The sequence below is a fragment of the Struthio camelus genome, chromosome 4 (assembly GCF_040807025.1).
Source record: "Struthio camelus isolate bStrCam1 chromosome 4, bStrCam1.hap1, whole genome shotgun sequence".
In the NCBI taxonomy this organism is placed as follows: Eukaryota; Metazoa; Chordata; class Aves; order Struthioniformes; family Struthionidae; genus Struthio; species Struthio camelus.
In genome coordinates this window covers 86,093,335-86,119,069 of record NC_090945.1, presented here as the reverse complement: position 1 = coordinate 86,119,069, position 25,735 = coordinate 86,093,335, and the positions used below count along the sequence as shown (strand labels likewise).

Genomic DNA, 25,735 nt, shown 5'->3' with positions numbered 1-25,735 from the left:
AATGCTGCAATCGAGTCCATCTCTTCCACTATTTTTTTTCCTCCAGCTCCTCCAGATGACAAGGAATTTCCTCTGATTTCTGGGGAAGTTACTCAGTATAATCTGCCAGAGAAGTACCGGACTCCAAGTATTTAGCGACCAAGAGCTATGACTATGCCTGGGTTTCAGACCAGTTGCAGACCAGAGGCACCCCAAGCAACATGCACCACTTCACCAGCAGAGCTGGAAACTTCAATATCCTTTCGCAGATGATATGCAGCTGTTAAAGCTCTACGCCATTGCTTCGCTTCAGTCTAAGGTCAGGCAGTGCCTTCTCGCGTTTCCACTTCTTGAATCCGAGCCTCTCTTCTGTGATTAAATTTTTGCTGACTTCCCACTCTTTCCTACCCCCAGTTCCATGACCTCATGTGAGATTAGGACACGTGCCACCAGGCTTGGGACGAGGTTCTACTTTTTGGTGGTCTGCAGTCCAGCCCTTCAAGTCTGCGAGACGTGACTGACAGCATTTCTAGTTGTCACATTGCTGGCATCGTCAATCCCTTGCCTTTCCATCCCACATTTCCCCTTTCCTAAAAAGGATTCATGAGCCACAGCATCCAAAGAGAGAGACCTACTTTGAGAGGGATCCAAAAGAGGATGAGACAAACTGATGGAGAGCACCTCTGCCAGCTACTACAAAATAAGCCTGGAGCAGGACCAGGCCAGGACATCCCTAACCAACCAGTGGCCCTACCCTGAGATTTAGCCAGGAAAGGCTCAGTCTACACCTGCCCCGTTTCTTTTACTTTTTCCCTTGATATTTGCCGCTGGCTGCTCTTGGAGACAGGATACACGGTAAGGCAGAAGCAACAGCTGCTCTTATGTTTAACAATTCACGGTACCTGAATAGCACTTCTGTGCTTGTTTCAGGTTGCTCTATGTAATCCATCACCATAATACATAAGTATGTCCAAAGAATGATCTTTTCCTACTGAACCAAATGATTCCATGTCGCCATAATTAGACAAATATTGTTAAAGGAAAAGCTATATATGAAGGTAGACTAAACATAGTTCCTATGCCAGATAAAACTGTGTTCATTACACTGAAAGAGGAACTGTTCGTGCTATAACAAATGGTCAAACATGATACTTTAGAACAAATATACACATATACTCCATCTATATTTATAATGTTGAAAAAGCATATAGAAGCCCAATCCAGCTTCCGACACGGTCAAAAGAAAGACAACCATTGACTTTCCTGCATGTTGGAGGACACGAAATAGTAACACGAACGTTGCACTTCAACGTTTTGCACTATGCCTTTTAACTTGACCTACCTAGCTGTCCCCTTAGAAAGACACAGGTAAGGTCGTTTGGATGCTGGTCTTAGACTGTTAGAGAGAAACATTCTTAGTGCAAGTGAATTGGCTGTTCAAGTTGCTGTCTGAAACATTTAGGGAACATTTGTTTTTGGAGTCTAGACTCCTTAGCATTAGTATGATATGCAGGGATGTGTTCAATGTCACTTTTATTTTCTGTGTTGTCTGATGGTGGCTTTGCGAAGTTATTGTATACTGTTTGAGTGAAGTCTACCTGACAGGAGAAATGGAGAGACAGCACCTTAAGCAGATCTGGAGCAATGCTTAAAATCCTCCCCTCCTTCCCCCATTTAGCCCTGTCTAGCTTGAAATGCAAAAACATTCTCCTTATACTTTAACTGAGAAACAGGTTAACAGATGAAGCGCTGCAGGCTGTGCTACTGAAATAAAGCTGGGCAATCTGATGTTGACCAAGGAAGATGAGGTTGAGATGAGAAAAATGCACTTTCCCACGTTCTCTGTCTTGCAGCCCCTTCCCAGTGTGCTGTAGCTGGCACTTTCCGATCTTCATTATCCCTAGGAAGCTCAGGGCACTGGGGAAAGAGCATTCTGAGAGGATCTCACGTGGAGTCTCAACGTCAAGTCAGTCTACATGCAGAATTTTTACTGTCAGCATTATCAGGCTACAGTGTGTAAACAACTATGCTTCAGCTTAGAAAAGACCAGCTCAAACTTACCAACAGCTTTTCAGGACAGGCACCACCGCTTTGCTGGTGTGACATGCAATACGGTTGAGTTGAGCTATCCAGTGACTACTGTGTGCAAACAATTTTTGACTCCTCCAAGCCAGCAGCAAGAACAACATCTCTTGGTCTGGATAAACGCGGCCATCCTCTCATGAAATCACCCAGAGGGAATAAGCGGGAAGCCTCACCGGGATGCGCTAGCTCAAAACACTTTTCAACCTGTAGCTTTGTGTCGCTAAATTGCAAAAATAAATGGTCTTTTTACACAAAAATACACACACACACAGGCATCAGAGGCTTGCAATATGGCCTGGAAGCTTCCCTCCCTCTCTTTCTCACATTTTTCCATGCAAACCTTTATCCTGTTTAGTTTATCATATCAAAATCACACATCAGCAGTTTAATCAATAATCGGGAAGATGGTATAAACCAGAATGTGGGCACAATCATCTGCGATAGAGGAAAACTTTCATTTCCAGCTGGGATAAATTGGAAATCTGCACAGCACAAATGAGGAAGGAGACCTTCAAAAATAAATATATGCCAGAAAGCCATTTACTGTTCAGTTGACCTACATGCCTTTTGCTGTTGATCACTTTTAAAAGCAGGGATCGGACACTTATAAAGCCATCAAGGATAGCCAGGTACTATAGTTAATTATAACAATATTTGGGAAGCAGCAGTAGAACGTATATCTTGGTTTTTAAGCCTGTCTCTATTAGGAGGGCACCAGGAGACTAGGTGCATGCAGCATCTTAACCAAGTCATCGTCACTGCAAGAGTCTGAAAATCAGTCTCCGAAGCTCCCAGCGCTGCCCACTCCCAGCATTAGCCTGCAGGACGGAGCGGCTTCAGGACAGACACAGTTCATAGTGCCCTAAGCACTGCCAGCTTCCTGCTCTCCCCCAGCCACACACCCCACTGAACCCAAGTGGAGGGTGGCCAAGTGCTTTGGGGTGGCCCATGCAGTCCCAGTCACCCAAAGAAAAACTCCGGGATGCCGTTGGCCTCATTCGAGATGTGCACCCTATGACTTTGGTCTGAGGCATGAGCATTTTCTCTGCTCCTTCACTGAAATCTCAGCCCTGGAAGAGAGCAAGGAGGGCAAGAAAGCCATCCACGCCCCACCATCCTCATCTGCCCAGGCAGCCCTGCTCCGGGTATCCTATCATCTCAGCTGTCGCAGGTTTTCATTAAAATCTTCTCACCCTAAGCCAAGAGGCACATGGAGAAAAGCCAAGACTAATGCCTAAAGCTGCCCATCAGTGGGCACAGAGCAGGGTGTGCTGGGTACCGGTGGGGTTTGTATGCTGGCGGAGATTGGAGCTGAGGTCTTTCACAGATTATCCTGAAGAAACTCTGAATCCAAGGAGCCACCCTGCACCACCAGGAAACCCATTGATTTCTCCTGCCTCTCTCTTTTTTAACGACTCCTGTAAAGGTTATTGTAATTGCACTTCAACGTTTTGCACTATGCCTTTTAACTTGACCTACCTAGCTGTCCCCTTAGAAAGTCCTAGGTCTAGAACCTATTCCTAACTTGTAAATTAAAGCCATACTTCAACCGATCAAGGAGAAGCAAGCTCACTCCAGCAGCCCAGTTCATTTTGCAGCAGATGTCTCTTGGGGGGGGGTCTGTGTTCAGAAGACAATTTAAAAAAAAGTCCATGTATGCGTACACATACACGCTCACACACCTTTTCTACACTCACACAACCTTTAAAAAGAAAGTTTCCAAGAGTTCAGCTAAAGTTAAAACAAAGCGAGTAACGTGAAACTCGGTCTTGGAGCTGAATGGAAAGTACACTTAGTACGACTGACCTGCGTTGCCGTACGGAAGATCCCGTGAGACCACCCTATGAAGCTTCGTGCTTCTGTTGGAGCAGAGCAAGTCACATCATCTCTCCCCGGGAGCGCTGCAGCTTTTCAATAAAGCCATAAATAAGAGGAAAGAAATAAATAAAAATGAAGGGAGGGAAAAAGAAAGAAATCCCAAAGAGAAAAGGCCAAAAGGAAATGACCTTCCCTGCTATTAAATAGGTGACAGACGGGTATTATAAACACATCACGGATTGGAAAGGAAAGAAAGGGCGAGGAGGTGACACATCGTCCCCTTCAGTTCAGGGAGAGGCTGGGAACAGGACAGGACCGCGAACGAGCACAACTGCACGGTGGTTTTTGGCGACGGCCAGCATGGATGCTGCAAGGCCGGGGCTGGCAGGATACCTCCAGACCAGCAATCAGGAAAAGAGAGCAGCCGCAAAGCACTGAAGGGAGGGAATGGAGCCTCAGATCCTCTGGCTGCATTGAAGGGACACAGTCTTGGGTTGCACAGTCATATTTTCCAGCCAACTGTAAAGGGCTCTATTAATTCCTCAGGCCTTCACTGTCCTTTGCATGTGAAGAGTTCACAGAGCAGCAGCCTTCTGCTTTCCAACACTCCTACTACAGCCAGGGCAATAACAGAGCTTCCTTTAGTGGGAGAAGAGCACAGAGACAGAAGCTAATTACTTAACTAATTACCTAATGACCCACTTGAGTCCTCCCAACCCACTCTGGAGCACAGGGCTGGTGCAGCAGTAATACCACTAGCAGTTTGTCCATGATCTGCCACATCCCATGCAAAGCAGTTCCTCCCACCACCTGGTTCACAGAGACTTAAGGCCAGAAGTTCCTAAAACTTTTGGGTTTCAGAGGCTCAAAGGAGGCCCTGCTCATGGATTGCTTGGCAGCCCAAGTTCGAGATGAGGGAGGGCGGGGGCCAAACCACCTGCTCTCACTAAACCAGCAGTACCGCTGCTGCCAATCCATGCTTTACAAGGATATGGGGTCCTTCCTACCTGGGTTACCCTGGGGGTGTGTTCTGCCTACCCGCTGCAGGCACCTGTATAAGCTTTTCACACTCAGCAGCAGATGTCTGTTAATGCTATCAGTTGTTGGGTGCATATTCTCCAAGCCATAGTGGCCTCCTAGCTCATGAGGAAAGGCCAAGCGCAGCTAACAGTCAGAAGGAGCTCCCCAAATAGTCCTCCTCACTGCAGCAACAGCATCCCTATCCTGGGCCTAGGTGGCCCATCCCACCCATGCATGGTGCAAGCTTCCAAAGGAGCTGGTGGCGATGGCTGACACCCAGGTGCAGCTGGAGATGAGCTCCTCTCCTGTCTCTCCTCCTTGGTTCTGCCCAGCACCTGCGTCCCTGATAGACATCGGGGAGAGGCGGAAGGTCTGGGCAAAAAAGAACGGCCTGGATCTCCCCAAACCATAGGGTTGCTGAGGTGGGAAGTAGCATCAACGCAAGGTCATCTGCAGCAGATTGCCCAGGGCTGTGTGACCCACTGGGTTTTGACCATCTCCTGGGATGGAGACTTCACACCCTCTCTAGGCAAGCTGTTGCAGGGCTTGACCGCCCTGACAGTAGAAAAGTTTTTTCTTGTGCTTAAGTGGAATTTCCTATATGTCAGTTTATGCCTCCTGCCCACGGCCACCGCCACCGTCTTGGCCATAGCGAGGAAGGGAGCAAAGGGCCCAGAGACACTCAGTGGAGACCACTGCTCCAGCCACAGAGTCCACCAGCTCCCAAGGCAAGTGCAAACATCCCACATATGGGGTAGCTATTTCCCAGGACAGGGATGTTACCTCGAGAATCCAAACCAGGAGGCCACAAGCCCTTTAAGAAGAGATGCAAAGGGATATGAAATAAAAGAAGGTTTAGAGAAGGTGTGGAGATTCCACTCTTTTTATTAGGGAAGTCTATAAAATAGCCACATGGAATTTTTTTTTTTTAAGATCACAAAATACACAACATTCATTTTAATATGCGACACATAATATTATATACATATTAAAAACCACATGACCAAAACACATGTTCACACGGCACCAATTTCATAACGAAAAACCCCACAAGTGCTTTTTTCTTTTTTTTAATATTAAAAACAACTGTGATAAAACATATTAATATTTTTCCAGACAATGTTTACAATAAAGAGAAAAAAAAATCATATTTTACTAAATAACAAATATTTAACAGCAAAACTTTATACTAAATATCTATTTTGAATTATAACAAAAATAGTACTTATAATAGTTTATAAAGACAGAACAAAAAAAATTTTGTGTATAAAATAATATTATAGCGAATTGGACTGTGCTAAGAAAAAAAAAAATCTGAGATTCAAAGTGCTTTATTCTGCAAACCCACTGCAGCAACTTTTTTAGTCAAGTTATATTAGTTAGGAATGGTAAAACAAAAGCATGACTTACTTATGCCTAGATAAAATACTCACACACACAAACATTATATATACATACGATGTAAGCATTATATATATAATGGATGTATGCATCTTACATTAGCTCTCTCCAATCAATCATCCATTCAAAAGCATGTTTGGTTTTCAGTTTGTAATGACATTAAAAGTTAAAAACAAAAATTTGAACAGAACTCTTCACTGATTTCTTGTACGAATGACCAAGGCCGAGGCCTTTCTGCAAGTCTCTCCGACAGATTTTGCTAACGATACTGTGGCTGGAGCTGCATCCAGAGCCCGCTGCAAAGCTGTCAGCGAGCTTTTAGCTGGGCCTTCAACCTTCCTCGTCTGCCCCGCTGCCACCATCCCCCTTCTCGTCTCCCACCTTCCCCTTTCTTCATCCCTTCTTTCCCTCAAGTACTATTCAACGCCTCCTCCAGGCTCCGGCTTTTCAGCTGGCTGTTACGGACAGCTCGGAGATGGGCCCCAGGGCAGGGGAGCTGTGGTCGGGCGCTCCCAGCGGTCGGGCGCTCCCAGCAAGTGGCAGTGGGTCTCTAGTGCTTTTTTGCCCCATGGCTGTTCCCTCAGGACCGTCCTCCACCTCCTGTCCCCGTGTCCCCTGAGTGTCTATAGCTGGAAAAGACCCTGGACACCCTCGCGTGCCACCTACCTGTCCCCAAGCGCTTTTCCCTGGGAGGCTCAGCCCTTCCTGCTGTGTTCAGATTATGGTCTCTTTTGTGTCTTTGTACTTTGGGATTTCCTCTTGATTGCAATTAAGCCAATTTTATTGCTGGGAATGTTTTCTTTCCATCAGGGACAAGGAGTGCCTGAAATCTCCTGACAGTGCCTGAGCCAGTGGAGTTTCCATCAAAACTTCCAGGATTGCAAAACAGCTGAGCTTCCGCTTAAGGGATGCAGTCCCAAGGTACTACCACGTAGCCAGGGGCTCCTGAGACCTAGCTTTGGGGTTTAACACATTGCTCACAAACCATAAGGCAAGGTCTGGAGCTGAAGAGCACCCTGAGAAGATTGAGAGTTTTGTTTCAGGTCATCTCAGGTTAAACCAAAGCCTTCTGCTAAAAGCCAATAACGGTGGCAGGGCAGCAAGTCTCAGAGACCACCTTGGCTTGAATCGTGCACCCTAGTGCAAGTGGAGGACATCCGACTAGATAGTCCTGGATGATTTCTGGCAGCTTGGCTCACAGCAATTCAACCTCTAATGCTTCCCCCTGCTAGAAAACTGCCTCCCTCTTCACTGGCCCTGACCAGACGATGGGCTACCAAAGGCAACCATCGCCATCGCTCACTTAACACTTTCTTAGACCTTTCAAAGAGGCGCCCGCTCATCAAAAGCAACCTGCAAAGCAACCTGGTAAGAAACATCTGCCTTTCTCCCTTCCTATTTCAGCCCCTCTGACTTCTCTGGATACCAGACAGGCAAAGCTAAGCCATCCACCCACACCTCAGTTCTTGCACCACTATGGTTACGAGAGGTCTCAGCTGTGGTTCTTGTTTCGTCCTTCTCTGATTCAGAGACGGGAGAGAGGGCAGGAGGACGAACGGGACTGTGCAACACCATGCACAGAGTTTCTCCAGGATAGAAACACCTCTCCAGGGCAATTTAGAGAGGGATTTCCCATCCTGCCAATGCCGGACACCAGTTGCAGCTGCGATAGCCATAGTAGCAGGCACCATATGTGGCACCTGCTACCACACCGGAGCCCAGTATTGACCTGACCCCAAACCCCAGAGTTTGGCAGTCCCAAGCACCCCAAGAACCTCTGGTCTGAACCCACACACACGGCCCTGTCCGATTTCAACGCAACCCACCTGTTTCGCGCGCAACCTGGAAGCCTGTTGCATGCAAAAAAACCCAAAAAAAAACAACAAAATAAGTCCACCCGGCAAATCGAACACAAGATACCTTGATGGCCACTCGCTCATGCCAGAGAACCACCGTGGGAATGGCCCCTCTCCTAGGTGAGCCCTCAGGAAGTGGGGGCCTCCCGCTCGCTTTCCTTCCTGTGCTGCTCTCCCATCGCCGAAAAACACCCCAGCACGAGACAAACAAACAATGCATCCATTGGCTTATTTATAGAGATCACCTTTAATGTAAATGCCTCCCTTGAAAGAGGGCACAGCAAAAAAGAGCAGCTCTGAACGGGGCTACCAGTCAGCCGTGGGAGGCCACCAGTCCCTTGCTGAGGGCGATGGCTTGGCTCAGCGCCCCGGCGCGTAGCAGAGCCTCAGCGCGGTACCGGAGGGGCCGTGGGGTTTCGAGGTCAGTGCGTGCACCCTGAGGGGCCTGAGAAAGAGCAAGAGCCAGGGTGGGGGAGGCAAATGCACAGGAAAAACCCCAAACCAGCATCCCCCCCGTGTGGAAAGGGCCAGCGAGGGGCCGGCAGTGGGACGGAGGCAACGCAACGAACGGACAGTTACACACAGGCCATGTAGCAGCAGCAGGTGACTCAAGGAAAAAAAAAAAAAAAACACAAAAACAAAAAAGATCTCCCCCATCCCCACCCCCAGGCCCCCAATTTTAAAAAAGAAATAAAACGCACTTGTCCGAGACCTCGCTCCCGCTCTTTGAAGCGCCGGCACGGAGCTCGCTCGCCAAGGAAAGCCAAAAAAAGAAAAAACCCAAACAAAAAACACGACCAACCAACCAAACAAACAAACAATTCCCCCCCCCCCCCCCGAGAAAAAAAACACTGATATCACCAGCTAATTTAACACTGTTTAAAAAGGATCAGAGGCCACCGGAGGTCACAGCTGTCCCTCAGGTTTGGCCAGAGCCTCCCGGCCAGATCCCGAGGAGACGCACGGGGCAGCCGGACCTCTGGTCTCCAGCTGGTTTCCGAAGCCTTTCCCGCCGTGCAGCACTCCTCCTCGCAGCAGAAGTGTTTTATAGATATTTATATATATATATTTATAATATTTAGATACTGTGTATGGTCAGCCAGTCCCAGCTCTACTTGGGTTTTGAAATTCTTCTCCTTTTTCCGAACAGAAGACGCGGCAACGACACACCGATCTTCTCCACGCCCCACAGAGAGAGCAAGCAGTTTTGGCAGCTTCACCATCAGAGAAACCAGTCTCGACCCGGAGGGCCTGCAAAGTTAGTAACGTGGAGAAGTTTCTCGTGCTTCTCTTCCTTCTCTCCTTCCCTCCTTTTCTCCCTGTTGCCCCCACCCCCACCCCTCCATCCCCGTCCGCCCTTCCCTTGGCAGCCGGAGTGGGTCTACACCGTCGCCCCCAACATGGCATCTGTCTCCGTCAGGATCTCGTTCTGGTTGGAATCCAGTCCAAAGAATTTGACCTTGAGTCCGTCAACCGGATGGACCACGGGCACCAGAGTGATTTTGGGGAAAGTCCTGGTGGCAAGCTCGAAGCGGCTGGTGCTGGCCAGCTCGATGGCCAGTGCCTTGAGGAAAAGCTTGGCCAGATGCTTCCCGAGACAGGTCCGTACTCCTCCTCCGAAGGGGAGGTAATGGAACCTGCCATCCTTGTCTTCGGTTCGGCCCTGCCCGAAGCGGTCAGGATCGAAGACATCCACGTCCTTGAATACGGGGGCCGTGTCATGGGTGTCCCGGATGCTGTACATGACGCTCCAGCCTTTGGGGATCTGAAAACCCTGCACAGAAGAGGGAAGGGGTTGGAAAGACAGCACGAATGGGTCAATGGTGCTGCAGAGAGGCATGGAAGAAGGCTACGGGAACAAAGTAAAGCAAAGGCAGTTGCTTTTTCCTCATTTTCTTTGGGGTTACTACTGGTCTATATTGCGGATTTAAAAGAAGAACAGAGAGCCCAGTGCAAGGGGGCTGGGAGATGGGAATCCTGGGTTTATTCCTGCCTCTGCTACCGGCCTGCTGGATGATCCATCGCTATTTATTTGCTTTGCGGTCGCTTGCAGGAGTCGCGTACCAGGAACCCTGTGGTGCTCGACTGCCGCCAAGCAAAGGGAAACATTTTTTCTCACGTCTGTGCCATGCCCCGTGAGCCGTCCGGCCCTCCCCAGCAGAGCTGCACAAAGTCCCGCAGCTCCGGTCACACCCCCACCACATGTCAGCTCCACACACCCAAAGCACATGTCAGGGCCTGGGTGATGAGAAACAGGGAGGATTTCTCATCCCCTGAGCACTTTAAAAGGTTTCCAACTCAAATCATTACATTAATAGGATTTACAGTGACAGCCAGGTCTCAAGATTTTGTTTTGCTGGTAGGAAATTCCATCTATTATGGTGAGTAATCCGCCTGTCATCCGGCAGCTTGGAGATGCCCTTTGCAGTCAACCTTTCCCTGGTCACACCCCAATTTAGATTTTGGCTTGATTGTCATGAGTTGCTCGTTGAAATATCGTGGCTGTCTCTTCTTTGACAGCCTGAGCGTTTCGGTTCCCAGCCACAGGCCTGATCCCTTCGCGCTCCTACAAACCCAGAGCAATGCCACCCACTGACTGCCAGCAGGAATTCATTTGTCCTCCCGGGGGTCTAATCCAGGCTCGCCTGCTTAGCAGGTAAGGCCCACATCTTTGTGCAAGGCACAGAAGGATCTGCAAGATGCTGATCTGGCAAGGTCGTGATGCAGCTGCATCTCAGAGAGAGCAACACGGCGAGGCAGAGAGATTTTGGCATGTGTCTAAAACACAGTGCTACCTGCAGCAGCATTATCTAGCCAGATCTTCCCCATCTCCATCATTTCCTCCAGCACTCACTTCTGCGGACTATCTGGAGTCTCTTGGCCTTTCCCTCCATGGAGGGACTTTCCTCTCCCCACCACCAAAACACACTAGATCCTGACTTTTTTGAGACCCCTAGCTGAACAATGGGTTCAAACATCCCCTGGAGGATAGATGGACATTGTGAGAGTGCTGGAGAACCAGGCTTTAAAGAGAAAAGCAAAAGTGCAAAAGAAACTGGAGCTGAAAAGCAGAGAATACTCACATCCAGCTCGAAGGTCTGCAGCACCGTCCGGTACCCCCCAGAGATGGGAGTGAAGAGGCGAAGCACCTCCTTGATGACGCAGTCCAGGTAGTAGAGGCTGTTGATGTTGTCCAGCCGGAGGGAGCCCTCACAGATGCAGCCGTTGTGGAGGATGCCTTTGCTCCGCAGCTCCTCCCGCAGCTTCTCCAGGACCCGAGGGTGTTTGAGGAGCTGCATGATCAGAGAGGTGCTGGCACTGGCAGTCGTCGCATAGGCGGCAAAGATGAGCTCCAGAGTGCCGTCCTGAAAGGCAAGCAGGGAGCCAGGATGAGGAACGGCAAGGTGGGGCCAGCCACCCAGCACGTCTCCCACGCAGCACATCCCAAAACAGGGTTGGGTGCAGTCTCATGGGCCACAGCCCCCTTTGTAGCCATCACCATCACCTTCTATCCCTCACCACTTCCCAGTGTGGCCCTCGCCCTCTTTCTCACCCTATATACCCCATGAGCCTCTTGCCCACCACCTCTCCATCCTCCAGGTGAGCTCAAAGCAGATCACAAGCTCCTGCCACAGTGCATTTCCTTCCTATCCGCATTAAGACGTGCCAGCAGTGGCTCTGCTTCCATTCCCCTGCTTCTGCAGCTTCCCATCTGCCCAGAGGGCTGATTGCAAGGGGGCAGGCAGCTTCTAGAGGGCAAGTTTGCCCCTTCTGCCGAGGTAGGACAACACCAAATGGGCAAGTTCTCCTGAGGCTGAGATGTGACTGCTGCTGCCAGGTGGAGGAGGATGGCAAAGTCACTCAGGGCAGCCCCAGCCACGCAGTGTTACAGTCCCAGGGGAGTTCCCTGAGCACTTTCCTGCCCCACTCTCCTCCCTGCCCTGCCTTCCCTAGGGAAAAAGGAGACTATGGGCAGCAAGCGTGTGCTTCTCCTGCAAGGCGGGACACCTCATCTACAGAAGAACTGTTTTTTCCACTGCGATGAGGAGACAAAATCATCTCACCCTGCTACAGTGAGAGCCCCATCAGGGCATGTGAGAAGGTAGCTGAAGGCTCTGTGGGTCCATAGCCCCACATAGCCCCATCCATAGCCACCTTTCCAAGGGGAGCAGCTCTGCCAGCCCTGTGGCTACAGCCTACATCAGGCCCCACCTGGGACACTGAAGGCACAGAAGAGCCATAGGGTGGTGGTGATCTACCATTGCCTCCAGCCCAGGCAGGGTCCGGACCAGTGGCTGAGGTGCAGAGCAGACTGCTCCCACGGCCCAGTGCTCACTGGGCTGCATCCAGCCTTTGCTGCCCAGCTGCAGCCAGATGCTGAGCAGACAGCTGCAGAGATTTCCCACGTGCTGTCCCCACTGGACAACTCTCCAGGCCCAGCCTGCCCTCACTGCGAGGTCCCTCCTTGCTCAGCCACTATGTCTGCCCAGTTTCACCTGCGCTCAGGGGAAAGTAAGCCTCTTGTGTGAAATGCTGGACGACCAGCCACAGGGAAATGCCCACAGAGCCTTGCTCAGAGTTAGCAATATGGTGGAGGGAAGGCCACAGAAGTGGGAGAAGAGTCCCCGTGGATGGCTCTTAATAGAGCATAAAGGATGAGTTGTGTGGTCGCCCCACTACAGATAACCACCTGCTGAGGGCCCATACGTCCTGAGGAGAAGCTACCATAAAATAGAACAGCTTGAGAGGTGAAGCTGGTCAGGTCTCAAAGTTTCTACAAGCTTGCAGGGTCTTTCAGTGTTCCCTGAAAAAGCTTTTTAGCAAGGGCTGAGAGTGATTTGCAAGTAAATATGGCCCTTAGGAAAACAGCTGGCTTGGTGGCTCCATGACCCTCTGGGCAAGGATTCACCTGTAGCTCCACTAACACACTCTGGTCACCCCACTCTGAACAACTGTCTAGGACTAATCCACAACATCCTCCTTACATCAGCTTAAGCTTCGTTCTTTGAAGAGGCCCTGCCCTGAGCAGAACAACGGCCGTGGGGATGAGGGCGTAGACACCTGGTAATTCTTCCAGGTGACTATGGAGTCCAGGTTCCTCGAGCCTGCAGAAGGACAGAGAGGATCTTTACCTTGAGCTCCTGCATGGTGAGCTCCTTGCCGTGCTCTTTGCCACTCTCTATCAGGATGTCCAGAGCGTCAGCGTAGTCCTTTCCCTGTGTGTTCTGTAGTTTCTCCTGGATGGCTTTCTCTAGCCCCTTCTGCAGTGTCTCACGCGCTCGGATTCCCTGCAGAACAAGAAGCCATCAGACCACTGAGGACACAATGGTAGCACAGTCGTCTCCAGCCCGTCCCGGGGCTGGCAGGTGATAATCAGTAACCAGAGACAAGGTCAGGAGGATACGTCCAGGAGCATGACCAGGGGTGGTGGGAAGTTGGGGGTGACCCCCACGTAATAACCCTTTGAACTCAGAGGAACACAAATCTGTCCCAGCAGTACTCGGTCTGCTAGCCCACCGGCCTGCTTCCAATTGCAATTGCAGACGCTCAAAGAGAAGTATAAAAATGCTGGAGTCGTTCCCTGCCCAGGAGAAGCAGGCCCGAAGCAGGCAAGATTACAGGAGAAGCTAATCAGCACCTACGTGCAAACGACAGGTCTGACGTGGGAGCCCCGCTATTGCACCAATTCACATGCCTCGCCCTCACCCTGAGATTTAAGAAAGTCCCTGGGAAAATTCTCTCTCAAAGGAAACCAGTCAATTCATCTGAAAGGAGCCTCTTCCCAAGAGTGTAATGGGCTTGCCAAGCAATTTTATCACCTGATCTCACTAAAGCAATTCCTCTTTGAGTGGAGCTGCACTGAACTAACGTACTGCTGCAAAGGCTTTAAAAAGATGCCATTCAAGTGGTTAAAGAGCAATGAGATGTGCAGTGATAGTTGCAAAAATAATCCAAAAAATCATTTCCCTTTAAGCAATTTTGCCCCAAAACTCAGGACAAAGAAAATCAAATTGGTGGACAATCTTTTTTACTATGTTTTCATTTCGCATTTCATCGAAAACTAGAAGAGTTCTAGGAATTAGGACGTCCACTGATCTGTTCTAGCCCTTTCAAAGGTAGGGCATCAGAAGGGTCACATCAACTGAAAAATATGGCAAAATCATTTGTTACGAGTAGTGAAAACTACCCATTAAACATGAGTATACCGCCATTGTATTCTCCATCGCACTGAACCACACAGCACCTAGCACTCCAAAAACCTATCTGAGATCAAGAGATGCTATACAGAGGATGAGAAGAGGCAGAAATCAGTATCTGGCTATCCACGCACTTCCAAGGTGAAAAAATCTGATCCCTGCTGATCTCAACCCCTTCACTAATTAGCAGCCTCAGATTTAGAGTCTCAGCCCTTCCTCGTCGTGAGAAGATCTCCCTCTTGACTCCACCAACACAGTGGTATTGGAACACACTTTCTGGTCCAAAATGGACCCCCTTCCAGAAGTTAGATGGTGAGAAGACATCCCACTAACACCTGCAAAGATAAGAATTCAGTCACCGCCCCATTAATCCCAGATCAGTGTTATCAGCTGGGTGAGGACTCAGCTCTAGTGTCTTACCCTCCTGTAGCCACTGAAGGGCAGATCCACAGGCAAGGAGAATACATTCTCCACGAACTGCTGGTAGACTTCAAAGAGTCGGTTGAGCTCCTCATCAGGGATGCGGAAACCCAGCAGGACCCGGATGGCCATGCGGAAAGTGAGCTTTTGGGTCTCGTGGTAGACGTTGATGGACTCCGGGTTGCTGCTCCAGGCCCGGAGAGTGTCTTTGATCACCAGCTGGATCTTGGGGAGATAGCTCTCCAGGGCCTCGTGGCTGAAGATTTTGGAGAACACCTACAAAAGAGAGCAGGCACAGGTTTCTATGCAGTCTGTACATTCCCCTCTTTTCCTTCTCTAAAAACCCACTTCTACCCATTAAAAATGGGCATCAAGGGCCTCCCGTGCTGAGCGCTGCTCATTGTCAAGAATTGCTGATGTCTAAAATAACTACCAAAAACGGCTGATGGAGAAACAACTTTCAAGGGAACCTCCATACGCTGATCCCTACCACGACCATCACAGATACCTGACAATAGCAAGGTATACCACAGGCCACCTTCCACCAGTGAACCAGACACAGGGAGAAAACAATTCACCCTGTACGCAACAGAATGGACGGCGCCAGCTTTCCCATAGCTCCGTGTCTCACACCTCGATCCTTTCGTGCCTGGCAAACTAGGAGCTCCGAGTCGAGCTCATCCTGCAATCTGTGTGCTACTGATATAGCTCGTCCATGTGGATTCTCTAGTGTCTAGTATTATGGTTGTGCACGTGCACGCACATACGTGTGAGCTTTTTTTTTCTCAGTGGGGAGCACTGGCAGTTTCTCTCATCTGCCCTCCATTCTACATTAACAAATATAAAAAAACTGTCATAAAATAATTATTTTGAGGCCTTTAGGGTCTCAGTGAAATCTGGCTGAACTTAGACAGGGGTTCAAGCGTGACTGGGGGGAAAACAGGCCCGCGTGTACGCAAAGGCTGACATCGCATACGGTTCATTTCCTTGGGAAGCCGGGCTAAAAACTGATGTCAGCAGACAGCATTAATTTAAGCTCTGTGAGTAAACACTGCGCCAAGGGGGCCTCCCCAGCTCCCCGATGTTAACGTCTGCTCACGCCGGCGCTGGGATTGGGCCCATCTGTTGTGCGAGGAGCACAGCAATGCCAGGAATGTCCCTGCTCCCCCGCTCGCCCGCCCGCCCACCCCGGCCAACTCCACAGCACGCGCTTTCATACCGCGTTTTCCCCCGCCGCCGCATCCCTCCGCCAGCCTCCGCTCCCAGGGCGCACCGGAGGAGAGGAGGGGGGAAAAAGTGCTGTTTATTTATTTTATGTTAACCTACGCGCGCACAGGGGCACGCACACGCGCGCCGCCGCATGCCAGGTCTCCAGCAAAATCCAATCCAAACAGGGTCCGGCGGAGTGAGCCGCGAGCCGTCGTAACCTCCGCCGGCTCCCGGCATGCAGGGGGAGCTGCAAAGGACGGGCAGACCCCAGATTGCTCCAAACGACAACAGAAAGCAAGAAATCAAAGCCTGCCCCCTCTTTCCAAGAGCGCCTAACCTTTGCGGAGCTGTAAATGTGAGAATTTCCTCCCCAGTCAGCGCTCGGAGGGGATGGTAACGTTTTCCTGGCTGCTGCCTTGCGTTGCTAGCGCACGTCGTTCGCGCCAAGTTTGTTTGGTGAAATAACCCCTCCGTCCCCAGCTTGGAGGCTCGGTAAGAGCCGGTGCACGGAGAGCCTCGCTCGGCCCGACCGCCACGCGCGTCGCCCCGAGCGGCGAGACGACGGTAAAACTCATCACACGACCCGCCGGCGGAGGCTGCCCAGTGGGGGTAACGGGAGGCGAGCGGGGGGGACGGGAGGAGGACGTGGCGCAGGAGAAAGGCAGCGATGGAGGCACCGGGGCGGGCGGCCACCCCACCATCACGCCTCCCAACGGACACGCGGGGTGGAGGAATGAATGAGCGGAGGAATGAATGAGCGGAGGAATGAATGAGCGGAGGAATGAATGAGCGGCTGCGCCCCGGCGAGAGGGCGTGAGACGGGGTCGTTTCGCCTGCTTTCTGCGGTCCGCACGGGAGTTTCGCTCGGGCTATTTTTAAGCCAGGAAAGGGCAGCGCGGCGGCTCCAGCGGACCTGCCTGCCTATGTGTGAGGAGGCAGGAAAGAAGAAGAAAAACCCAGACGAAAAGCCAGCGGCACCCAACCCAGCAACACAGCCCCGCTGTCAAGCTCGCCACGCCATCAGGAAGGGATAAACAAGCATGGGATGCTTCCAGGAGCCGGGAAAAGAGCCGTTTCCTGGGTGGCCGCGACGGGGACATCGGGCTTTGACGGGGAGCCAGCCGGAGGAAAGCTGGCCGGTGCAAGCAGTCGCGGCACCCCGAGCCCCAGAGCCGTGAGCACCGGCCGGGTGCTGCTGCCGCCGGCATGGCTCCAGAGGGTCCGCGTGCCGAGGTCTCCGTCCTCCGAGCCACCCACGGGGCAGGAGCCTGGCTGCAGGAAGGCAGGAGCTGGCCCCTTGCTGCCAACCCAAAAGGGGGGAGCATTCAGCTTTTGGGGTGGGATGGCAGGTTTTGGGGGAGTGGGAAGGGTTGGATTTTTTTGTTTTTTACTCGTTCTTGAGCCGTCCTGCTGTCCTGCAGCAAAGGCCGTGGCGATGCTCCCGGCTCCTCGAAGCGCCACCCCAGCTCGCAGCCTGTGCACTGCGCGCCGCCTAATCCCAGATGTCAGCGGGTCCTTCCCTCGCCAGACACAAGTCTGGATCCCCTTCCAGTCACCTCCAGTTCAACCCTGCATCTTTCCAGTTGATTAAAAAGGAGGAGAAGGCAGCCAACTTTCCCTTACAAACCTCCGCCGTTTTCCAGCCTAAAATTCCTGCGCCCTCTAGTGAACTCGAGCCGAACATCTCGGCCGCTTCCCGACTCCGGAGGAGGAGGATGAGATGAAGCTGAGGTGGATCAGAGCGAAACGTCGCTCCGGAGCCTACCGAGAGGCAACCCCAGCTCTGCGATCCACAGGAAGAGAAGGTCTCCCAGCCCTGGCCGGCAGGGATCAAGGCAGTTTGCAAAGAACCCTCTGCAGAGCTTGGAAAAAGCCCCAATTTGTTACATTTCGATATGTCCTAAAATAGATGCGGAGACATATTTCGTGATTTACTCAGGCCATAGGCGCTCATTTACCGCACAAGTGTGCCCACTCTGCACCCAGTGGTGGACCCACGGTCCACAAAGAGGCACCACCACCCAGCGAGCCCTTCCGAATCTGTTGCCGTTTGCAAAGGGAACAGAACATTTCAAGATTTATGGGTTTCCTAAGGCAGAAATGGTGTCTCGACTCTCTGGACACCCCAGAGAGGTCTGGATTCACATGACAAGGCACAGCACCCCTCCCGGCTGCAAGAGAAGACCTCAGCCCCATCCACAGCTATTCTGCAAACCACACTGAAGAGGAGAGGACATTCAAGGGAAGCACCTTGAATCCACAGCATTTTCATGCTTAGTAAAGTCTGCGTTTAGTGACTGGCCTCGGGAGTAATTAGCACTGAGGCTGCATTTCATGGAGGAAGGTTGCACTTTGGGATTAGACACCTGCAGCCTCATCCAACACAGGACCGCCAGGGAGAGAGCAGCTCCTCTGCACTGCCTCCCCTCTCCCATTCAGAGCTGCTGGCCCTAAAAATGAAGACACTTTTGCGACACTAACGTAAAAATCACACAGAATCACAGAACGGTTGGTTGAGGTTGGAAGAGACCTCTGGAGATCACCTAGTCCAACCCTCTGCTCAAGCAGGGTCACCTAGAGCACGTTGCGCGGGAATATTGCCTGGAAGACACTTTTGCAAACCAGTTTGGCAGCAGCACGTGGCTTGGCTGGCACTGCACGTCAAAGAAGCATCTGAAGGAGCTTCTCAACCTGGAGACATGCTATTTATTCACATGTTTCGAAGGCTAGGCAGTATTCACCCCAACCCTACCCTGTCTGCACGTCATAATGAACGTCTGCCTTTCTCTACAGCATCAGACACCGCCGCTGCAGGTAGGGAAACAACAGGGACGCCCCAGCGATCTTGTAAACCTTGGCATTTTGGGATCAGGCTGCAAAGTCCCATGGGTGAGAGGCTGTCCTGGAGCCAGAAGCACAAGCAAAGGGGAAACATGGCAAGCAGGTTGTGGGGACAACTCCACCAGGCACAGGTCCCGCAAACAACAGCGGATGACCTCCAGAAACTCACACCGTGGCCGCTCTTGGGACACCCTGAGATCTGTTTTTAAAGGATTTTTGTCTTTCACAGTAGCATAGCAAAGGCCTGGAACCCTTCCTTCCCTGTGCACCAACAGGTAAGGAGATGGAGCACATCTGCTCACGCTGGGATTTAACCAAAAACTCAGGGTATCTCCCCACTCTGCAGTCTCTTGCCATTCTCCATCATGGGAGGAATCTAGGGCCATTAAAAGAAAAAGGCAAGAATTTTGACCCCTCATCACCCAAAATGAGCAGCTTTGGGTTTGCACATCAAAGCACAGCTGTGCTGCAGGAAGGACGCAGGTGAGGAGCGCAGTGTCTCCGGGGCGGCTGAACGCAGCAGCCTCTCCCACGGAGAAATGCAAGGGCTCTACGGACACTGTGAGCCGTCTGCAAAGGGAGTCTAGTTACGGTATCCAGAGCTACAGATCAAAGTAGAGGCTGTTTCCCCAAACTAGACCCAGCTGGGAAAAAAAAAAAAAAAAAACAACGGAGTGGAACAGTCTCCTTTGCAAAAGGTAGTTGCACCGAAACTTGATCAATTCACAAAAAATGCACTAGAAAAAAATGGAAAGATGGTGTCAACATCCTTGGGCCAAGTTATGATTGTTTAATGCCTTTCGTTGCTTATGTCCTTTTTTCTTTTCTTTTCTTTTTTTTTTTTTGAACTTAAGGTCTGTGAGAAATTCAATGGGGTGTGAACCATTCACCAGCCTTAACAAATATAAGGCGGGCTCTGCCGTTTCTGAATGTCTTGTTTTGCAGGAAGGAGAGAAGGGGGCCCAAAATGAGCATCAGTCCCTCCACGCTTCAAAAGCTGGACCGTGTCGAGAGAGGCAATGCGCCTTCATCCCGAGCATTCCTGGGGAGGCAGCATCCTGCTCCCCTAGACCAGGACAGTTAAATCAGGGAGAAAAGAGGCCGGTAGCCCAAGCAACCCTCTGCAAAAACCCTTTAGCCCTTCGCTCCTCTTTAGCCACCTGCCTGGGCCCTTTCCCCAGCAGCAGCTAAAAGCACGCCGCAATCAAAAACCTCTCTCTGCTAAGCCAAGCTATTACTCTGACCTTCACCCTGCTCAATAAAGTCGGTCCTATTTTAGCCTCGAACCCCAAGCACGTAACCTTGGCGGAGCCGGTAACCGGTGCGGGTACGAAGCTGCCGGCTGGCGCAGCTGCAAGGCCACCTGCGGCTGGGAAGGTTAAATTAGCTGCCCGACGCCGAGGAGCGTCGGGGCTGTGCCGCGCAGCTAATGAGGTGCCCCAGGGCCCCAGCCCAGATGGAGTCTTTGATTATTTTCTATGTTACAAATACATATTTTCTATTCCACAGCTGGCTTTGCCAGGCTCCCTTGGGCCAGGAGCTTCCTGATACTTCTCTGAGACACCAAGCTGGGCCAGGCCGGCAGAGGATTGCTGTTAAACGGGCTGCGATGCCTGGGGTGGGTGGGAGAGCACAGCACCCTGCATTTATCTCAGCGTCGTCCCCCATGCAAAAATGCAAAACCTGCCTTGCCTCTCAAAAGAAGTAATGCCGGCACCAACAAGATGCAACCAGCTCCGTTCAGCAATGTGGGCTCTTGAGCCCTCGTTACTGGGCTATCTAAACACGTTGCAAGTCTTCCGTGTGTAGGCACAACACCTCTGAAGCGTCGGTGTCCTCCTCCCTGCATTTACGCATGGGGAACCAAGGTATTCAGAAACAGCAGAGTCCACCCTAGGTTTTGTCACCACTCCTCAAGGGGGAGATCAAGCAAGGGGTAGAGAGAAAAAGGAAGAAGGAACAGGGAGCAAAAGCACCAGCAGCCGCAGTCCCAACCTTTAATGCAGGATCAGCCTTCCTTGAATTACCTCCGAGAGCATTGCTCCAGCAAAGGGAGGGAATACCACGTGAAAGAATAGTTTGGCAAAGAAATAGGAGCCCTGTCCGCCCAGAAGGGCTCTCAGATCCCAAAGGTCAGATCAGCTGGCTGGAGAAACCCACCTGGCCAAGCATAAGCTGCCTTTGACAAGGCCAGACCAAAAGAGGAGAAACATTAGGAGAAAAGTCCCCTTTTTGCTGGACTGTGCATCCTCCTGGAGCAGAAAGGAAGAACCAGAGCGGGGGATCCCCATGTGTTTAAAACACCCACAGCACCCGCCACAAGCTCTCCTAGAGAGGAAGCAGCACTTGGCAAAGAAACCAGCTTCAAGTGCTCTTCACAGGGGATGTTTAGACCTCATTCCTGCTAAGTGCTCCGTGTAGTCTGATAGCAGAGCACAGCAGGATGGGCAGCAGAGCTCGAGAGGGAAACACCCCCCGTACGGAGCAGCCCACTCTATCCCGAAGGCAAAATAAATATGCCATGCTGAGCATGCATCATCTCCTGGCAAAAATAGGAGAAAACACTTAGAAAGACGCTTCCTCCAGCAGCGAGGAAATTACTGCAGCTTTGCCTACTCGTCTGATGCCGAAATCCTAAGCGAGGCCTTGCAAGACCTCGGTTCATCACATAGGGATGAGCGTGCATTGCCTGGTGCAGAAGTGTTCCTGCTTATGAACATGTAAGCTCCTGCAGACTATTGAGGAGGCCTCTTCTGGGCTTTCTAAGCCCAGGGAGGAGATGAGAAAGGCCAAGGTGACTCCAAGCCACCAGACAAAATTAAGGAGAGGAAAGCTTAAGAAGAAGCTGGCTGACAGAGAGATATATCTGACAGCAGAAGTGCCTCCTGAGAGGTAAAGTAGATGATCGTTAACTTTGTACAAAGCACTCAATTCCCAGAGGGATGAATGGGATATTACCAGCCAGAACTAAGCGGGTTACTTGAGTTTTCTGGAAGGACAGAATACTACACGGTAGAAAACAGAGCTAGACAAAGAGAGTGCAGGATGGATCCTCAGCCTGAAAAGCTCTCCTGGCCCTCTGGGACTCGTTCCTGGTGCCCCCCATCAGCTCTCCGTACTGGAGCTGGGATCTGCAGAGCCACCAGCTGCATTGCAGAGCGATGGCAGTGCCACCGAGCAAAGAGCATTGCAGCCAGAGCCCGGGTTTCATTTCCTCTGTGCCCCACAGGACCTCCAACATCTTCACTTCTAGAAGACGTGGTAGGGTAGGATGGCCTACGTTTGAAAAGGTTCCTTGCAGGCTATCTGCCCGGCTCCTGGTATGCAACCCAACTCAGTCATTGCTGCTGCTTTTCAAAGCACAGTTGGAGGTCCTAGGGCATTTTGGGGTGGAAGGCGCTATGAAAACGCACAAAATTTGTATTTCCGCCAGGAGTGGCTGCACCTTGCTTTTTTTTTTTTTTTTTAATCCGTTGGAATTACTCTGGATTTGCACCAGCGTAGATGACAGCGGTATTGGTCTAAAGTCAATGAGCCGATCGAGCCGCCAAATTCTTCCCCAAGACCGCGATCGTGAGCCCTCCTAAATCAACGAAAGCCTTTTCCCGGACTCCGGCGGCTTTCGCCCATGAATTAAAACTCGCAGGGCTAAATCCGGCAGCGGAGCGAACGGGTGCAGCCCGGCACAGACACGCGCTGAAAAGGCGCTGGAGCGGCGCCAGCTCACGGCGGCTGGAGTCCGGACCGGCTGCGATTTCGGGGGGCTCGGCTGCGAGGGCACGGCCTCCCTCTTGCCGGGCGGTTTGTGAGCCGCGCCGAGGAGGGCCGCGGGGTTCGGTGGGAACGCCAAACCTCTAAACGGCTTGGATCGGGGCCGTTTTCGCGCGAAAGGTACGTTCCCGCCGCCGCCTCCGATTCCTCCTTCTTCCTCCTCCCTCCGCTCTCCCCCTTCCCTCCCTCCCCCCGGCCCTGCCCACAGCAGCTGGTTTATATTTGGTTGTAAATTTATGGCCCCTTTTGTGTTCTTAATCCTCTTGCAAACTATATTAAAGCCTCAGACCTTTCTACTTGGTGCTAATAAGCTCAACACTTGTATGCCTCCGAGGCAGAACATTAATTGTGGTGTGTTAATGAATGATGTAGTTTTGGACAGTGAGACAAAGCAGGCCACGGCTCTGCACCGCTGTCTGCTTCCTCCCCGAGCCTCCGGGTTGAGGACGGCTACCCAGCCCACGGCTTGCTTTTATTTTATTCTTGCTTTTTTCAGCCAGCTGCGCCTATTTTGGGATTACTACGCGGGGAGAGAGCAAGGGCCCAGCACGTCCAGCAGCCCGTTGCCAAGGCTGGACGCTCCCGAGGAAAGTCTGACTCCCACCTTGCCCCGGCATCGCCAGGAGAACCGTTTTCCCGGCCCCGGGCGGTTGCACGTCCCGGCCTCGTCCAAGCTACCGAGACGCAGGGTCACCTCCCGCCCTCAGGAGCATCCCCTCCTCGTCCTGCTCGCTCCGCTCCCGCTGGCCATAAACTCGGTAAAACCTGAGCCCGTGCTATCATAGTGCCTCCGAGGAGACCGTCTTCCCCTTCTCTACAAGTCGTGTCGACCTACTGGCGCACGCTTCCACAAGACACACGGGCGGCTCGGCAGCGACTGCCCCGGGCTCGCTGTGGTGTCGCGGGGAGCTGAGTTTAGCCCTGAAGAGGTCTAAATAAGGACAGGTCTAGGGAGAGAGGTGATCCCCACGGGCTGCCCGCGGCACGGAGAAGCCACCTTCAAGCCACCTTCACCGCGGCGACTATTCCCAAGGCCAGCGTTGGCTCCTTGCAGGTCGCAGCGGGCTGCCCCCGCTCCGACGTCGGCACAAACTCCGTGACCCTACAGCGGCAGCAGCCTTTCAAAGATATTTATCTCAGGAAGGAGCGTTTTGTTGCTTTTGTTTACTACTTGCAAACCGTTCTTATCTACCAGCTTCATCTTAGGCCAAGGACAGAGCCAACTTTGATGGCATCGGCACTAAAGCGAGACGCCCGCAGCGTGCAAGCGCCAGCGAGGAGTCGGCCCCCAGCTCCGTCCTCACCTCCCACCCAGCCGTTATGTCCCTGGGCAAAGCTGAGTTTATATCCAGAAACCACTCTCTAATAAAGGTTGGAGAGTTAATTTCCCAAAAGGGGGGAAGCTTTCTCCAATTTATATTAACTTTGACAGCTTCCTGCAGGGGAGCGTTAATAAATAGGGGACAGGAAAGCGGAGAGCTGCCATAGTTACTGGCCTGTTAATCCTGCTTTGTTCCTCCTTAGCACCTTTCACACAGGCATCTCCGAGCCCTTTATCAACACTTAAGGGATTAAAGTTTCCCGTATGCTAGGGATGGAGAAAAGGATATTCACCCACTTTACGGAAGGGGAAATTGAATCCTTTTAAGAGCCTGAAGGGAAGCTGAGATAGGAAAACAGCAAAGCTAGGAGAGCTCCAGAGATGGAGCCGTCTGACCCAGCTCTGATGCCGTCACCACTGCGGGCAAAGTATCCTACTGCGCATCTGGCTCAAGATCTCTTGCAACAGTTTGCTAGGGTTAAAATGACACTAAAGAGGTAAAACTCTTTGGAAATCTTATGTGTCCGGTCAAAGAGCTGATTTCTCTGGCGAGCTACCAGACACGCCATGCAAATATGTGCGTGGTTTAAAGCCCTTTGCCACCGAGACGTGAAGACAAGCTCTAGCAATCGGTCCCCACCACCAAAGGAGATTACAGGGAAAGATGGAAGAAGATCTGCCAATGTTGGCGCAAATCAGTACAACTCCACTGGTTCACAGGAGGACGACAAGGACCTGTGGCAGATGGTGACCTTGTAAGTGGTGGTGGAACAGGAGCTAGAGACAGCTCCAAAGGTTTGAGATGCTGAAGTGGGGGGAGCACCACAGGTTTCATGTTCCAACCATCCTCGTGCCAGCCCCTATCCTGCACCACAAGCAGCCTCGGGAGAACTTGCACCTAACCTAGGACTGGCAAGACCAGCTCTCCGGGAAAGCGAGCTTTAGGGAGAGCAAAGGGTCAAGCTGGGAGAAGCAGAATAACAAAAAATGCAATCTGGGAGGTGGATGGAGCTCCACAGAGAAAGCCCCACTACGCTTTCAATTGAATGTTCAACCACTTGGAAAGTTTTCCCACAATTACTGTTGCTTCTCTCTATGCAGCTTTCAGATTCTTCCTAATCTTGCAATATTTTGCTTTTGTACTAGCATTGTTATTACGGAAGTCAGTGAAGTCTATCTGAAAAGTGAAGTCTATCTGAAAAACGTTGTCCCTGGCCAAAACGTTCTGCACTCGCTTTCCCCGGCAGGTCGAGGGGCAGGTACGGACCAGGTACCTGAGAGAAAGATTTCTACTGAGAAGGAGCAAGAGAAAGACCGTTTCAAGGAGTAGGCTGTAAAACTAATCTTAAATCTAGGCTTTCCCTCCTGGTACCTCTTAAGAGTCTCAGCAACAGGATGAGGAGAGTTAAAAGTTATTGCCATTTAACAGCAACAGTCAGGACTAAACGAATGCAAAAGGCACCTGTAATTTCTGCCTCTAGAAGGCACCTGGCCTGGAAAATGTTTAATCTGGTAAAAACCTTCAGCATCCCGGCCCCACTGATCCTTGGAAACAGCTTTCTTAGAGATGCACCTGCAGGAGCACGAGAGGTCAGCGGGCGCGCGAGGCCAGGCTCGGGTTTGCAGTGGTCAGCACCGGAGTCTTAGTCCCACGGGAAGGTCATCCCGCGGCAAAATGTTGTAAGAGCACCTGTTCTCAGGAGGTTTTAGCCACCCCTTAAACAGAGAGCGGGATCCTGGCCAGTTCGGCATCACACGTGATGCCAAAATCGGGAGGCTGGAAGGGTTTTGATGCGGAGAAAGCAGCCCTCCCTCTG

The 25,735-nt window shown here is 51.5% G+C and overlaps 1 protein-coding gene across 2 annotated transcripts in view; it reads right to left on the bottom strand.

Moving 5' to 3' along the window:
- Positions 1 to 5,776: 5,776 nt before the first annotated feature.
- Positions 5,777 to 25,735, bottom strand: part of CYP26B1 (cytochrome P450 family 26 subfamily B member 1) — a 33,594-nt gene continuing 13,635 nt past the window's right edge. For both annotated transcript variants that reach the window (XM_068943868.1, XM_068943867.1), the window contains 4 exons: positions 14,777 to 15,052; positions 13,292 to 13,447; positions 11,243 to 11,524; positions 5,777 to 9,933 (listed from right to left, as the gene is read on the bottom strand). In XM_068943868.1, coding sequence (XP_068799969.1) covers positions 9,541 to 9,933; positions 11,243 to 11,524; positions 13,292 to 13,447; positions 14,777 to 15,052 — 1,107 coding nt within the window. In that variant the 3' untranslated portion in view covers positions 5,777 to 9,540. The remainder of the gene's footprint in view (positions 9,934 to 11,242; positions 11,525 to 13,291; positions 13,448 to 14,776; positions 15,053 to 25,735) is intronic.